General features: G+C 33.0%; 1 protein-coding gene and 1 long non-coding RNA gene across 15 annotated transcripts; both read left to right on the top strand.

The window, feature by feature from the left end:
* Positions 1-258: 258 nt before the first annotated feature.
* LOC108452447 (WUSCHEL-related homeobox 4-like) lies at positions 259-1,639 on the top strand. The gene is made up of 3 exons (XM_017750239.2): positions 259-560; positions 874-1,155; positions 1,255-1,639. The coding sequence occupies exons 1-3, from the start codon at positions 342-344 to the stop codon at positions 1,408-1,410; spliced, it is 657 nt and encodes a 218-aa protein (XP_017605728.1). The 5' UTR covers positions 259-341; the 3' UTR covers positions 1,411-1,639.
* A 9,322-nt stretch (positions 1,640-10,961) lies between these two features.
* Positions 10,962-15,438, top strand: LOC108460612 (uncharacterized). 14 transcript variants are annotated; one of them, XR_008283441.1, is made up of 9 exons: positions 10,968-11,120; positions 11,230-11,541; positions 11,730-11,785; positions 11,952-12,026; positions 12,895-12,977; positions 13,328-13,615; positions 13,756-13,806; positions 13,881-13,962; positions 15,202-15,438. It is a non-coding gene; the product is annotated as an uncharacterized LOC108460612 (long non-coding RNA). The 14 variants fall into 14 exon arrangements; XR_008283442.1 differs by having other exon boundaries at positions 11,887-12,026; XR_008283439.1 differs by having other exon boundaries at positions 11,865-12,026.
* The last annotated feature ends 2,050 nt before the right edge of the window (positions 15,439-17,488 follow it).

Raw genomic sequence — 17,488 nt, 5'->3', positions numbered from 1 at the left:
GATTAGACTGGCCAACCCACACGCACTTACTTACTACCTCATGCATTCACCCACCCACACGGCTCATTCCCTAAAAACCTTTCTCTCTTTGGCCTTCTGTTTCCTTTATTTTTTTCCCCCTATTTCGACACTTTTCTTTGCTTTTTCTCTTTGTTTCTTTTGGTTTTTTAAATAAGAGGAAATCATAAGTCAACCTCACCTCATCATTTGGTCTTGGTTCTTCAAAGCAACACCTCATATCCCACTTGTCTTTTTATTTTTTTTGGAGGGGGTGGGGGGGAGTTGGGATTCATCTCAATCTTCTATATAATTCACCACTCTTCATCATTCACTCCTTCACCATGGGAAACATGAAGGTGCATCAGTTGGCACGTGGATTCTGGGAGCACGAACCATCTCTCTCCCTTGGCTGTAAGCGCTTACGCCCTCTCGCTCCCAAGTTACAGCAGCACACCTCCTCCACTGATACCGTCTCCTCTTTCGACCTTAAGAGCTTCATTCGACCCGAAAGTGGCCCTAGAAAGCTTGGCCCCTCCGACCAGAAGCGAGATTCTTCTCAGGTACCTGATTTCCTTAATTCCCTGTACCTTCACTCTTATATATCCTATGTTCTCTTCACTTTTCTTTTCTTTTATTTTTTTACATTATTCCGAAACTAAGTGATAAATAAACCAACCTGTCAGTGACCTGCCTCTGAGTATGCAAATATATATATACATGTACAATTATGGAAACGGTACGATGAAATGAAACCCAATTTTTTTATCGGTAATTGGATGAGAAGGATGACAGGAGAATTTTCGAACTTAATTAATTGACATCTCCTAATCTTTTAAGATGTAACGTAATTTATGAGAAACTTTTATCATGTAGGTGGAAACGCACCCTGGTGGTACGCGATGGAATCCTACGCAAGAACAGATAGGGATTTTAGAGATGCTGTATAGAGGTGGGATGCGAACTCCAAATGCACAGCAAATAGAAAAAATCACTGCGCAGCTAGGGAAATACGGCAAGATCGAAGGCAAAAACGTTTTCTACTGGTTCCAAAACCACAAAGCACGCGAGAGACAGAAGATGAAGCGCAACAGCCTTGGCCTTACCAATTGTCCCAGAAACTCACCTCCCATTAGTACCATAACTTTGGAGACTAGGGTACGTCAACGTCCCCTGGTTTATTAATCATATTCCTTCCTCTCTCTCTCTCTTTAAACTTAAAGCTTACGAAATTATCATTCATTAATTTTCTTATAGATGGAAATAATGGAAAGATCAGATGAGGATAGTCCATATAAGAGGAAGTGCAAGAGCTGGTCATTTGAGTACTTGGATGAACAAAGCATATCCCCATGTAAAGAGCAGGAAAACAGAACTCTGGAGCTATTCCCATTGCACCCGGAAGGCAGATGAAGGGTTTGAAAATAAAACAAATAGACCCAAACCAAAAAGAAGAAAAAAAGAAAGCTGTTAGAAAACCAAAACTCTGTTCCCATTATGATCTGCTTTGAAGTAGATGATGATGATGATATGTGCTAGCTTTTTTCTTTCTTTTTTTTTCTTCTTTTGTTTCGGGAAAGAAGAAAGACAAAGTTGTCTCTCCTTAACTCTACTGCTTATTAATTCCTGACTTGAAACCAAAGCGGATTTATGTCACTCTTTATTCGATCTTTCTCTCAGCTGGTGATTTTTTTTTTGGGTGTGTGATCCTTTTGACTAAAGGGGAAGAAACTGATTGAAATGAAGCTTTTAGGTTAAAAGCGGTCATCCATGGACACTGAAGTCCACGTACCTACTACTATACTATACATCATTCGTCCCCTTAAGCTAAGCCTATACCCTCATGCTTAAGCTTGGGTGTTATTATTATTTTTTTCAAAATTGAAAACAAAAGTAGGTCGATGGTGGGTGCCTTTAAATAATAAATTAAACTGCATGATCTATCTTCTTTATGATTCCATTGCTGGGAAGGCATCTATAAAGTTTGCTACTATATATCTATATCTATTTACTTCACCACTGGTCAGTTAATTGATGTGTTATCGACTGTTTATATATGCATTTAAAAGCAAAAGTTATAGTGTGCCCGTGGGCCACATATTGATCATAAGGGAAGGAAATTTATAGAATGTATTTCAAATGGAAATGGAGGGTTCACTCTCGATAACCGAGAGTGAATCACTGAATACCATTCAAAAAAAAGCCTGTGGAAAAATAAAAGAAAAGTGGCTTTTTTCCGGCTTTGTTGCAGTTAAGTGTTTTGGACGAGGAAAAACTATAATATATATCGCATTCAGTATGAGGAAATAGCTACCTCCGGCCAGGTGGAAGCTACCTAACCCCCCCTCCCAGGCCATAGATTTTAAAATGCGCGTTCAAGAACACCGGGCGTGCCACTGACCCAAACCCCAACCTAGCAAGAAAGCAAGAAAAAGTGTTGATATGACGTTAATTCAGAATATTACAGTTTTTCATCGTTAAAATTCCATAAAAGAACCTTGACAATACCGAAGCATCTTTGTAAACTATCTTTGACAATAGCAACATCAGGTGAGCACCTGGAAGAACCAGCAAGGCACTTCGGAGAGATGGCCATGCAGGGGGGCCCCTAAAATATTTTACAGAAGTTTACTTTTAACCCTTAGAATAAAATTTAATAATTAGTTAAATTATGTTTAGGCCCTTAAATTCTTCAAATATTCATTTTAGCTTTTAGAACAAATGTTTAAAAATAAAGTAAATCATGTTAGTCTTTCCAAACTTCTGGCTTTTTTAATTGCACGAGCTTTAATCCTTGTTGTTGAAAAGGTTGCACCCCATCTCCTTGAATAAACTTGAGACAAACAAACAAGGGGAGCATAGAGTAAGGGGAGTAATAAGTTTGCTGATTTTGGTATGGTTTAGATTATGTTTATTCTGATTTTGGTTTATGCATTTAAGATGTTTTGATTTGGTGGTTGCTTTTGTTTCAGAAGAATACGAGTTTGATGTTTATGCTGATGAAACATATATGTTTGTTAAAACTCTTGTTCGAACAAAGACTGGAACACAACAAAACACAACATGGGAGATAAATTGATGGTTTACTTGCTGTTGCTGATTTTTGTTGGTGATTTTTTACTGTTGCTGTGAAAAAATAAATAGAATAAAATAAATAAAAATAAAGAACACATAAATTTTACGTGGAAACCCTTTCGAAAAAAAACCAGCAGGAGGAGAAGAAAATTCACTATGTCGAAAAATTTTTACTCAAATACAAGAGGAATAGACTATGTCTATTTATAAGCTTGCAAAGCCATATTCTAGTAGGATTGAAACACCTTATCCTAATCAATATAAAATAGATGGAGTTTAATAAGGTTTAAAACCTTATTCTAAAATAAAATAAAAGAAGTCTAGTTCTATATGGATTTTACTTTTATTTTATTTTCCATCGTATTTTATTTAAATAAGAATTTGGGTCACTTAATTCTAACAATCTCCACCTTGACACAAATTCTCAATGAACAAGTTCTTCATCGCGAACTTTCAATAAACAAGTTCTTCACCTCTTCCAAAAAACCCTTAAGGGTTTAACTTCAACAATGAACACCAACCAAGTCTAAGCAATGCTCAAACTTGGTTATAGGAAGTGACTTAGTCATCATATCTGCAGGATTTTCATGAGTGCTAATTTTGCTCACAACAATATCACTACGAGCAATAATATCACGAACAAAATGATACCGAATATCAATGTGTTTTGTTCTCTCATGAAACATTTGATCTTTTGTAAGAAAGATGGCACTGATTGTCACAAAATCATGTCTTGATTTGAAGGTCTTCATTGAGTTCACTAAATAGTCCCTTCAACCAAATAGCTTCTTTACAAGCCTCGATGAATCGCCATGTACTCAGCTTCGATTGGTAGACAAAGCGGTGTAGTTTGCAAAGTGGCTTTCCAACTAATTGCACAACCTCCGATTGTAAAGACGTAACTTGTGAGAGATCTTCTTCTATCAAGGTCTCCAGCAAAATCAGCATCAACATACCCTATAACTCCATCTTTAGTTCTTCCAAATTGTAAGCAAACATTAGTAGTGCCTCGTAAGTATCTTAAAATCCATTGAATCGCTTTCCGGTGTTCTTTACCGAGATTCGCCATGTATCGCTAATCTGACTTGATTGCATATGATAAATCGGGCGTGAACAAACCATAGCATACATGAGAGATCCTCTCGCACTAGAGTATGGAACATGTGACATGTACTCAATCTCATTATCGATTGAGGAGATAAGGCCGATGAAAGTCGAAATGGTCGCTAAAGGAGTACTAACAGCTTAGCACTCTGCATATTGAACCCGCAAAGAACTTTCTCAATGTACCCTTCCGACTTATGTACAATTTACTTGCTTTTCTATCTCTAAGAATCTCCATACCAAGTATCTTCTTTCTTTGGTCCTAAATCTTTCATCTCAAATTCTTCACTTAGTTGGGCTTTAACCTTTCTTATCTCTCTTTTATCTTTTCTTTGCTATCAACATGTCATCAACATAAAGAAGTAGATACACAAAAGAACCATCACTTTTTTTTCTTAAAGTAGACACAACTGTCAAAACTACTTCTTTTGAAATCATGAGAAGTCATAAAGGAATCAAACCTCTTGTACCCTTGTCTTGGTGATTGTTTCAAACCGTAAAGGGACTTTTTCAAACAAGCAAACATAGTCCTCTTTTTTCGAGACTATAAAACCCTCTCGATTGTTGCATGTAAATATCTTCCTCAAGTTCTCCATGCAAAAATGCGTTTTACATCTAACCGCTCAAGCTCCAAATCATGCATGGCAACAATACCAAGCAAAGCTCGAATCGAACTATGCTTAACAACCTGGAGAGAACACATCTGTGAAGTCCACTCACTGAAATTGATTGTAACCCTTTGCAACAAGCCTTGCTTTATATCCGGGTTCTTCAACTCTTGGAGTCCCTTCTTTCTTTTTAAACACCCATTTACAACGAATGACCTTTTTACCTTTAGGAAGTTTTACAAGATCCCATGTTACGCTTTTTGTGGAGTGATTCCATCTCCTCTTGCATAGCAAACATCCACTTTTTCGAGTCTTCACACTAATCGCCTCGGAATAATTAAATGGCTCTTGATTCGCATCTATATCTTCACCACATTTAAAGCATAAGCAACTAGATCAACCTCGGCATACTTCTTTGGAGGTTTAATTTCTCTTCTTGTCCTGTTTTTGGCGATAGAGTATTGCGGTGAAGAAGCAACTCTATTCTCAATTTTGTCTTGGCTTGAGGAGTTGATTACGTATTAATCGATGCTCCACCGCTTTTGGTTTTCTTTATTGGAAGAGTCTTTAAGAGATAAGTTAGGTAGCATAGCGGTTTCATCAAAAACAACATCTCTGCTAATCACAACTTTTCTATTTTCAGACACCATAACTTATAGCCTTTTACACCAGCTTTATAACCAAGAAAACGCATTTAATGGATCTCGGTTCCAATTTTCCATTATCAACATGAGCATCGCAGACACCCAAAAATCTTTAAATCGGAATAATTAGCGGGATTACGGACCATACCTCTTGTGGAGTCTTTTCTCAATGGCAACGGATGGAGATCGGTTGATCAAAAACATGCGATGAAGGTCGCTTACGCCCAAAATGACTTCGTAAGTTGGCATTTGACAACATACATCGAACCTTCTCCATGATCGTTCGTTCATTCGATTCGCAACGCCGTTTTCTTTGTGGAGTATGACGAATCGTCAAGTGTCTCATGATCCTTCGACTTGCACAATCTATTAAACTCATCGAGCGAACTCTAAGCCATTGTGCATGCGGAGGTATTTTATCTGCTTTTCCGTCTGTTTTTCAATCATAATTTTCCAAGACTTAAATGTGGAAAACACATCGCTTTCGCTTCGGAAGAACGCCCAAACTTTTCGGAAAATCATCAATAAAGGTTAGCATATAATTAGCTCCACCTCTCGAAGGCACTCGGACGGCCCCCACGATCGAATGGATATACTCCAACGTTTCCTTCGTGTTATGGATTCCTCTAGTGAATCGAACTCTCTTTGCTTCCCAAAACACAAGTGCTCACGAAATTCAGTTTGCAAATTCCTTGCCCATTAAGAAGTCCTCTTTGCTTAATTCGCCATGCCATTCTCACTCATATGCCCTAGGCGCATATGCCAAAGTTTAGTAATATCATCATCGACAAGGAAGAGGAAGCGGCAATTGCATCACCGATATGATGAGAACACATAAAACATATAACTTGGCAATCTTTCTTTGCCCTTTCATCACAACAAGGGACCCTTTGAAATCTTTAAACCCCACTTTCATTTGTGTATCTATACCCTTTTGAATCAAGAGTACTCAACGAAATTAAATTTCTTTTCAATTCGGAACATGCCGCACGTCACTAAGTGTTCGACAACTCCATCAAACATCTTAACTTTAATTGTTCCAACACCGCGATTTTACATGAAGCATTATTTCCCATCAAAACAACACCTTGAATCATTGTTTCATAAGTTGTAAACCAATCCCTATTGGGACTCATGTGGAAGGTGCACTGAATCAAGTATCCACTCCTCGCTTACTTTAGAATCATTGATGAAGCAACTAGAAGTTCACCATCATTGTAGTCTTCTACAACATCGCCTTCACCGGAATTTTTCATTTGTTTTCCTTTTGATTCGCAGCCTCCTTTTAATCTTATTTTGTAGCTTATAGCACTTTCGATTTAATGTGCCCTTTCTTCTTGCGAAGTTGCAAGTTTTACCTCTGTTTGAAGATTTCGATCTACCCTTAGATTTACCACGAGGATTCCGTTCTCGTGTTCTACCACGATCATCATCAACATTCGGTCTTGTCTCCCACGAACAATGAGACCCTCTCCCGAGAGTTGGGTTTAACCACAAGATGCTTCATCTTATCATACGAGGTTAAAGAATCATAAACCTCATCAAGCGTGAGAGACTCATGGCTATATAAAATCGTGTCTCTAAAGGTTGAATAAGACAGGGCAACGAACAAAGTAGAATCAACCCTAGATCTTCCTTATCATCTTGAACCTCCATGGCCTCCAAGTTTGAGAGAATTTCTTTAAACACTGTTAAGTGTTCGTGTCTGACGCACCTTCCTCCAAACGATGAGCATAAAGACGCCGCTTCATATGCAACTTGCTTGTTAGAGTTTTCGACATACATATTTGTTCTAGCCTCTTCCATAATGCAGCGGCAGTTTTCTCTTTCATCACATCCTGCAAAATTTCGTTGGACAAATGCAGATGTAATTGTGTTAATGCCTTTCGATCCTTACGCTTCTTCTCTTCATCATTAATGTCGAAGGCATCTTATCTATCCTAGCGGGGCATCCTCTAGATCCATCGTGCAAGAAGCGCTTGCATCTTAATTTGCCACAACGCAAATCGGTGTTGCGATCCAACAGAGGAATTTCATACTTCAAAGACGCCATTACCGTGATCGAGATGAATAACCCGGAAGCTTTGATACCAATTTGTGAAAAATAAATAGAATAAAATAAATAAAAATAAAGAACACATAAATTTTACGTGGAAACCCTTTCGAAAAAAACCACAAGAGGAGAAGAAAATTCACTATGTCGAAAAATTTTTACTCAAATACAAGAGGAATAGACTATGTCTATTTATAGGCTTGCAAAGCCATATTCTAGTAGGATTGAAACACCTTATCTAATCAATATAAAATAGATGGAGTTTAATAAGGTTTAAAACCTTATTCTAAAATAAAATAAAAGAAGTCTAGTTCTATATGGATTTTACTTTTATTTTATTTTCCATCGTATTTTATTTAAATAAGAATTTGGGTCACTTAATTCTAACAATTGCTTTTGGTTCTTTTTTGGGGAACTTGATTGGTTTATGCTTGCGGTTGGTTGTTATGTTTTTTTCTCTACCTTGGTGCCATATCTTTTTTTGAAGAATGGCTTGATACTCTTGCTTAGTTGGGTGAGCTTATTTGCAATATAGAGAGAACATCATGGTAGGGCGAGTTGTTATAAGCTTTTTGACAAAAAGGGGGGAGAAGTATGGTTTGCTAATGTTAGGGGGAGTTTGAGATAATGATTTTGTCATATTGTTGCTACATTGAAGATCTTGGCATGGTTAACAGGGGAGAATAGTTGCTGGTGTGAGGGTAAGCTGATTGGTTTCATGTGCTGCTATGTTGTTGGTCTATCTAGGCATTCCTGTTGATATATATACTTTTGTGATTTGCTCATGGTTTGTCCTTGATGATGGCTTGATGGTTCTTTGTTGCAATTTTGGCTTATGTGAGCAAAATAACGATGATGCATTAAAACATCTTTCATGTGAGCTTATCTTTGGCATCTCATTTGTGATGATGGCATGTTGATAAGGGGAGCAAAAGTGAAACCATTTTCTTATGTTTTGTCAAAAGCTAAGGGGATTGTTAGAGCCAAGGTTTTCTAGTAATATTTGTTCAATGACTTGATCATAGATTTAATCAGTCAAGATATGAGATAACTTGAACATATTTATATGTTGGCATTTTTTATTTGGGCTTTATCGAATGTTTTAATAAGCAAATTAGCTTCTTGGATGTTCTTCACTCTTTCCTTAAAGCTAGTATGAAGTAGCTAGTATTTATTTTGAAGAGTTTTGAGTGTGTTAAAGAAGCTGTTTTTTACTTGGGTTTTTGGTGAGAAATTTTTTCAATCTCAAATGCGTATATCATGGTTGAATTTTATAAGATTAATTCTACTTTATCTTGAGATAATATTGGTGGTTACTTATCTTGATTATTTTATTGAATAATATGATCAAAAAACGTCGTAAAAATTGTAAAACACAGAGCATTAGCGACGCTTTTGGAAAAGCGCCGCTAATGACCAGAGCATTAGCGGCGCTTTTGGTAAAACGCCGCTAAAGACCAGAGCATTAGCGGCGCTTTTGGCAAAACGCCACTAAAGACAAGAGCATTAGCGGCACTTATGGCAAAACGCCGCTAAAGACAAGAGCATTAGCGGCGCTTTTGTAAAAACGCCGCTAAAGACCGGAGCATTAGCAGCGCTTTTGTAAAAACCGCTAAAGACTAGAGCATTAGCGGCGCTTTTGGAAAAACGCCGCTAAAAGTCATATAACCCCTAAACCTCAAAAAACCATAAACACTAATCTATAACCCTAAAATAATAATTATTAAAATTTATGGTTATACAATATATTAAATATTTTCTTATATAATCGTAAAAGAGATAGTATTGAATTTGAAATTTGAATTAATTATCATTATAGTTTATGGTTTATGATTTAAGATATATGGTTTAGGGTTTAAGGTTTATGAGTTAACTATATTTTAAGATATATGGTTTAGGGTTTAAGGTTTAGGAGTTAACTAGTATTTGAAGGTTTATGATGAATTATGGGTTTAGGGATTATGATTTAGGGTTTAGGGGTTAGGGTTAGAGTTTAAGGTGTAAGGGTTTGGGGTTAAGGGTTTAGAGTTTAGTATTTATGGGATAGGGGTTAAGAGGTTTAGGGTTTCGATTAATTAGTATTTTTTAATTTATATATTAAATGATTTCTTATATAATTGTAAAAGAGATAATCTTAATTTGAATATATTAAACTTATGATTATAGTTTAAATTATTTAAGAGATAATAGATAAATTATATATATATATTAAATGGTTTAAGATTTAATCTAAAAATATTTTGATATATTAAAATAATTCAATTCAAATTAATTCCTCTACACTTAATTTATTTAAGTGAAATTTAAACTTAAAATTTAGTCCTTATATTTTAATTTGATTAGTTTTAGTCCCTGTATTTTTCAAATCGATCAAATTTATCTTTTGTACTTTTCAAAATTTAAAATTTTAGTCATGATCACTCAAATGATAGCAATTATATATGTTTGGTTAAATTCTGCTATTAGTCTTGATATTGTGCGTAAAGTTGTAGGTTGAGTTTATGTTATCCAATTAGATCATTCTTGGTCCCTATACTTCTCGACTTTTGAAATTTTAATTTTGACACAAATGACAACCATTAAATCCGTAACTGGCTTTTTGTGAGTAATATGTTTGTTACATTAGATTTTAGAAATAGCAAAACTTAATGAATTTAATAGCTACCATTTAATTAATACTACAATTTCAAAATTTCAAAATTACAATGACTAAAAAATAACAAAATTAAAGTAAAATGACTAAATCCACAACTTACATATAATTCAATGACTAATAGAAAATAATAATAATTAAAAATATTTAACTTGTTTATATTTAAAAATTAATAAATATCAAATGAAAATAACATGTATATATTTATAAAAAAATTAAAACAATATCATTAGGTTTAAGTAAATTTACGTTAAGTATTTATAAATTTAATTGGAAATTTAACTTAAACGGGATCGTTTTCCTTTTGAAATATTTTCTTTTCTCATGCCCGACACTAAAACCCCTAATTTTTAAAGTCATTGAATATATACTAAAAAAAACATAATTGTTTAACTTAAACATGATTGTGCTTTAAGCATGATATTAATATATTTTATTTTTATTCAAGTCTCACTTCATTCAATATATGAGCCTAAAATTTTATCTAAGTATGCCCATATTAATAAAAGGCTTAACCTAAACCCAATTTAATATATATATTTATATTATTTTTAATTTAATATTTAATATCCTATATATGTAATTGTATTAAAATTTTTAATTTATATTTATTAAAATTTTATATGTAATTGTATTAGCATTTTTAATGTTGACATTGTAGTAATATATAATATTATTATAAATTTAATTTTTATGTATTATAAATTTTATAATACATAAGAATTACATAATATACAAAACATTATAAAATTATATTTTACAGTTTGCGCATATAATATACGATGCAATTTTTAATCCATTTACATTTTATGCAAATTTTAATCCATTTACATAATATACGCCAGTAATATCCATTTACATTTTTCGCCAAAACCCTAGCATTTGCCTTAACACATTTTTATCGCCTCACACTCTCTGTTTTCACTTAGTTTTTGATTCTTCACTTTCATTACTTCAAACTCTCGCAGCGATGAGACCTCCAAGAGGTAAGTAACCAACGTCTCTTACGTTTCCTATCATTTTTAGTTATAGACTCTCGTTATGTCATTCCTAATGGTTTAATCATGTTTCGGGCCGTGGTGGTGGTGGGTTTAGGGGCAGAGGTGATGGTGGAAGAGGGAGAGGAAGAGGAGGTGGTGGAAGAGGTGGTGATAGGGGCGGTAGTGCCATGAAATCCAGCGGCAGACTGGTGTTTGATTGTTTCTGTTTTCTTATAGTTCGATGGAACAAAAAGATTCTCCAACTTTAGTTGACAAAAACTTTCCTCTTTCCTCTTTTCTCTTGTCACTGTGAAATCATTCTTTCGCTAGATCCATAGAAGTTGTTTATTAACTAGAACTTGGTTTTCTGTATTCTTGTTTACAATTATGGCTATCGGTTCTTGCTGTAATGTTATAGAGGAAAAAGGTAGGTTCTATTTTATCTATTTTCTTCATTGTGTTAAACCAGAAATATTATAAGGAATGCAGGATGAAATATTATCTACTGAAGTAATAAAATAGAGTTCATTAGTTTTCATTCTTATTGAGAATCAAATATGTGAGTTGAATCCTAATGCTTTCAGGTTGTGAATTATGTTATGTAAATTATACTAGGGTTCCAAGTTCCAACACCAGAAGTCCAATGTTGCTGTTGTTGATTTGTGGAGGAGGTAAATTGGTCCTTTCATACACATTTAATATTCTTTATAGTGATAGACACAGTGGTATTCCCAGTCTGACTTTGTTTAGTGGGAGAAAATATGATGATTAGCACTCCGTCTACACTTAAACAACAGCTTTTCTAATTATGTTGGAAATGGCAATGGCAATGACAAGGAAAATGTTGCTGGGGTTTTGGAGACCAATGGGGATCTTAAACCCAAATTCCAAGGGGAAAAACGAGCTATACAGGTGCATCAATTCTCTTTGATATAATTTTAGCCCTTTGTGCTTAAATCTTGTACTGTTTCAACTTTAATTTGTGTTATGATTATTGTTCTTTTAATTTCTAACTATTTTCCTTTCTCTTCCTCCGTAGCCATAGAATTTGCTGTTTTCTGTTGGTTTTGGGATGAAGTAGAAGCTCTCTTTAAAAACCATTCTCTGTCTGACTCACGTTATCTCCCGAGATATTTATCTATGATTTTATATTATATTTTAGTTCTTGATATTAATTCAGTTGAAAAATGATTAAAAATCATTTTTTTACAAAATATCAAATGCCATATAGAGTGTCTTTTTATCTTTGAACTTAAAGTATAACTTCAATTAAAGTTTTTTTTTCCGTAATGTTTTGTTTTGTAAATATAATTTATATATTGAAATTGCGAGATCTTATATAATATAATGAACAAAAAGCTATTGCAGGCTGTAATAAAATATATTGAAAGTTTATATATTACTGGTACTTAAATTATATCTTCTTCTTTTTCTGTCTTTAAACTTTTCTAGATAAATTATATTTAAGGTTATAAAACTATTAATAAATTTATACTTAATTTAAAGTTGAAACTATTTAAAAAATTTCATGAAAGTTATTATTTAAATAAGTTTTTTTCTTTCAACAACAGCAACATTGGACTTCTGGTGTTAGATGTTAATTTGGGATCACCATTGTGTTGACATTAACATTCAAACATGAGAATGAGACAGCTATATTTGAGATGAACCTGCATGATATGTCTTCATTCCTTTGCAACCTTCATCTTTAAATAAATATACATCCACACACGCATAAACACATATATTTTTTCAGTTTGAATTCATATAACTTATGTAGAGAATTGGGAGAACCCTGTCATGTTGGATGCTCCCGTCTCTAGAGGTGTTGTAGCTGCTGAAGCTGGTTCACTTACTTTCATGGTACGAATTCATTTTTGATCACCTTCTTTTTCTAGAGTTGACCTATTATATATTGTTTTCCATTGAATGTATATGGACACTCATTAAACTTCTTCCCAACCTTCTTTAGTTCTTCCCCAGGATAGGAGTCTACTAGTAAATATTTTTCCAATTATTTTAACCTTGTTCGTGAGTTTACTGTTTAGTATCAATTTCATTGCAAGATATTATAATTTTTACTTTATATTTTCAATGATGCATGTAAGATTAGTTGCCACAGAAGTCTGGTATTTTAGAAACACAAATGATATTAGGTTGGCAACACTTTTAGGTAGTATTAAACTTATGATAAAAAATGCCATGTGATCCAGGTTGGTGGCTCTGAAGATGTGTATCTTGCTGCCAAATCCTTACTCCTCTCGATGGGAAAAGAGGAACTGCAAGAGGCTATTGATTTTATATCTCTGTTCGGGTAAAGTGGGCTTTGTGCTTCAGTCAGAGCTGCCTTGGTTCTTAGTGGTAGTATGGGTTCTATCTAATTCAAAAATGAGAAAGAAAAGGAAAGAATGGGCAGATAATGTATCTTTCAAAATGATGAAAGTGCCACAGTAGAGTCAAAACTAAGAGTGTTTTGTTTCAAGATTCAGTTCCGAACTCAGGTTTGGCGGTATCTCTATAGTAAATCTAATTTGATAAATTTACAATATTATTCAATAATTAATCTCCTTCTTGTTTCTCCTTTTTCTTTTATTGAATCACTTGTTTATCCTCTGTTCTTACATTTTTTTACCACCTGCAGGTTTCTGAATTTAAAAGGAGCTTAAATACTGTAAATTCTGCATGTAATGAGGTATATCATTAATGTTGTTGATGACGGCAGTGTTTATTCGTTCTTATCTTACAACTTTTGTATTGGTTATATAGGTACGAAATTTCCTTAAATTGAAGGATCTCATGAAGAAAATTCTCTATCTGGGAAATACATTGAACCAAGGAACTGCAAGGGGTAAGTGACATTCAATTTCTCCTTTTGGCTTCAGTCTTTGATGCTACAATTGCAGCTTGTAAAAAGATTATGCAGAGAAAATATTACTAGCTAAACCACATGTAATGTATTACTAAAACCAATTAAGGTTCGCCTGTCCAGTCCTTGCATTATCTAAGAATTGGGTAATATTCAAACCTATCAAAACTAGTTATTTATTGAACAGGTAAAAAACCAATTATTTTTTTCCCTTTTTCTTAAATTAAAGACCATGCCATTAAGGTAAATGCTTATTATTGTTAACTATTAATTATATTAACTATTTATTTTACATTAAATTAATGTTTAAACATAAAAAAATAAAATAAGAAACAATCAAACCAATTGGTTTAACCTGTGGTCCAGTTTCTTTAACATTGGCATTTATGTCCTTTAATGTCGAACTTCTACATTTATGTCTTTCATTTTGAATTTTTAGATGATAGTAGTGTCAATCAATTCTTTGTCCCTTGTTATGCTATTAGTTCCTTTGTTTTGCATTTTCTTTTTTTCTTTTTTTGCCAAAGCCACTTGTCCCAGGTGTCATGTTTTTTTATGCAACTTTAAATTTAAAGTTGAACTCAGGGAAGAAATAAAGATAAAAACAACTAACATAGTGGATCAGGAAAATGCTTTGCCATGAGCTGCTTTCTGTTTGACTTGTTTACGTATCTAAATAATAGATTGTTTGAGGATAGGCCATGGATTTGGTGATATTTTTTATTTAAACTATGTAGGTTTTAGATGCAACGCCTGTAAATGCAAAGGCACATGATTAATAACATGATCAATGATTTTTGTCGAAACAAATTCTAATTCTTGCATATATGATTAATAACATGATTAATGGTTCTTCAAATTTTCCAAATGTGTCTTTAAGGTGCTCGAAAATGTCATATTAATGTTGTCCATATATGATTTGAATGCTGGAAATTTACAGCATTTAGTTTCCTGCTTGAAGTTGATTAAACCATGCTGTAAATGCAAACATTTATATGCTGTTCACATGCTAAATTAACCATTAGTGAGCTTAAAATTGATCTATTCGAATGTGTTAAATTCATTGTTCAATGTGATGTTATTTCTGCTAATGTATTGAGTATATTAAGTTGTGCAATTTGATGTTATATGTGGCGTTAATATTGACTTGTTAATTGCATATTTTATTATTAATTTGATGTTATATGTGTCATTCATTAACTTTTTTTTCTTTTTTTTCAGGTTTGAGTTTTTGTTGGATACATGGTCCAGGATTAGCTGAATTCATGCATAGTGACGACTTGTTTAAGCTAACTACTTATCTTAAAGTGTGCATTCTATCATTATTTTGTTCTATTTGTATTTTGTTAGATTTCTGGTGTAGTATGATAAGTGCGGTATTTTGTTTGGCGGGATGTATTTATATCATAGATTATTCTTCTTCTCAATATTTTGATAATGAATTTTAATTTTTTTATATTTTTCAGGACTTTTTTTATAATATTTTATTTTTTTAATTTTTATGACCTTTAGCGTCATTTGTTGGAAAAGCGCCGCTAAAGGTCCTGATCTTTAGCGGCGTTTTTTCAAATAAACGCCGCAAAATTTTGCGGTGCCGTCTATAGCGACGTTTTTTGCGGCGCTTATAAAAACGCCGAGAATAGTTTTAGTGGAGCTTAAAAGCGCCGCTAAAGGCCTAAAAAAACGCCGCTAAAAATCAGTTTTGCTGTAGTGTGAGTTTATATTGGACTGTGATGATCGAAGAAGCTACCATATTAAGCCTAATACACATAAAAGATGCACTTATTTAAGAGACTCTTGTGCTAAATTGCTTGATTATTTTTTAATGTTTTCCCTTGTATTTTTGCTTTTGTTTAATAGGTATTCTTTGTGAAGGATTGAACATTTGTATGTGAGGTTTTAGGTGACTAGTTATTAGGGTTGCAATTACTTTTTTGTTTAAGGGTAAATTGGACTTTAATTTAGCCAATAGATGGTTGGATCAATTTTGGAATAAAACTATTCACTAAGTGAGTCTTCACAGAGTAAGATTGTTTCCAAATTGTGTTAATAAATGGTTGTGTGCAAATCCCTCTTTACTTTCTCAGCTTTTTTGCGTTTCTGTTTTACTGTCTGGTCAATACTATGACTGAACATGACATTGAACAGCAAGACTAAACTTGTAGTAAACTGATTTGTGTTTTCACTTGCCTTTACAAAATATAGATTTCAAGCAAAATTTTTATACAACATAAGCTTCCACATCCTCTCTAGCTAGCATACTGAAGATGGATTGTGTGCTCTTCCTGAATGTTCTACATTTAGGCATGGGATGTTTTGAGCTCCTATTGTAACGATCTCATGTAATGACCTGAATTTCAGTTGTGTTAATAAATAGGATTTTGAAACCCCATTTTTATAAATTGAGTTCGTAAATATAAAATAAAATTATTTATGGAGTTAATATGAAAATATAATAAAGATATTTAGCTGAAAAAGTAGCTAATTAAAACTTAGGGACTAAATTGTAAAAGTTCAATTGTTATTTAATTTTAATTAAAAAAGACTTAAGGACTTATATAGTAATTATTCAAAGGTCTGAAATGGTTATTAAACCTTGTTCTCTTAATGTTAGTCAATGATGATGAATTAATTTAATCTAATTAAGATTAAAGGATAAAATTAAAATATAAATAGCAAATTTTAGTGGAGGGAAAGATGAATTTGTCATCTTCATATCATAATTTGATATGTTAAATTAGGTTTTCTACTATAATTAAAAGAGTTTGTTTTCAAACAATTTATATATATTTTTTATATTTTTACTTAGTGTTCGTTCTTTGCGTTAATAGGTGAAATAATGCGTTTTATGTCACTTTTGTGACCCAAAAATGGTCAAATATGCCATAGGGAACCTAATGGTTAATCAAGTATTGTAGGGAGTCATCGGAGGCTCGAATGTGAGCGAAAACATTACTTAAAAGGAGGGTATCGCGATATCGAAACCTGGAAGTCGTAATACTCCTGACAACATTGAATTGAAGAGAACTGAGGTCATCCACAATAATATCGATGCTTGTTAAGGACGCGTGTAACAACAACTTTATTACTTTAAAATCTATATTACTTTTTAATCAATTAAATGAATATATACTTACATCAATTATGATATTAATGTTTTTCATTATATATTCACAACAAAAACAAACCTTAATTGTTATAATATCTAATACATATTTTAATTATAAAAAGTTCTATGTCTATTTTATTTATTTTTAATATTTTAATTTTTTAATAATAGAACTTTACATATGCAACTTTACTATATTTACAATTTAAATTTAATTTTTAAGATAAGCATTTTTTATTATAAAATATTTGAAACCATCTATAATCTCATTCCAATCATTAAATAAGAGGATAAACTTACTTTATCACATTCAATTCATGTCAAACTATTTTGCCAACAATATCGATACCAACTGAACTAAGATTCAACTTTTATTTTATTAAAAAATTTATAACTTTT

Source organism: Gossypium arboreum, chromosome 5 (genome assembly GCF_025698485.1).
Source record: "Gossypium arboreum isolate Shixiya-1 chromosome 5, ASM2569848v2, whole genome shotgun sequence".
Lineage (NCBI taxonomy): Eukaryota > Viridiplantae > Streptophyta > Magnoliopsida > Malvales > Malvaceae > Gossypium > Gossypium arboreum.
This window is presented reverse-complemented; position numbering and strand designations above follow the sequence as displayed.

Bases quoted from the DNA above. Each gene is read 5' to 3' on its own strand.
- LOC108452447 (XM_017750239.2), top strand. From the start codon at position 342: ATGGGAAACATGAAGGTGCATCAGTTGGCACGTGGATTCTGGGAGCAC. The intron at 561-873 runs GTACCTGATTTC...TTTATCATGTAG, and splicing joins AGAAGCGAGATTCTTCTCAG to GTGGAAACGCACCCTGGTGG. The intron at 1,156-1,254 runs GTACGTCAACGT...ATTTTCTTATAG, and splicing joins CCATAACTTTGGAGACTAGG to ATGGAAATAATGGAAAGATC.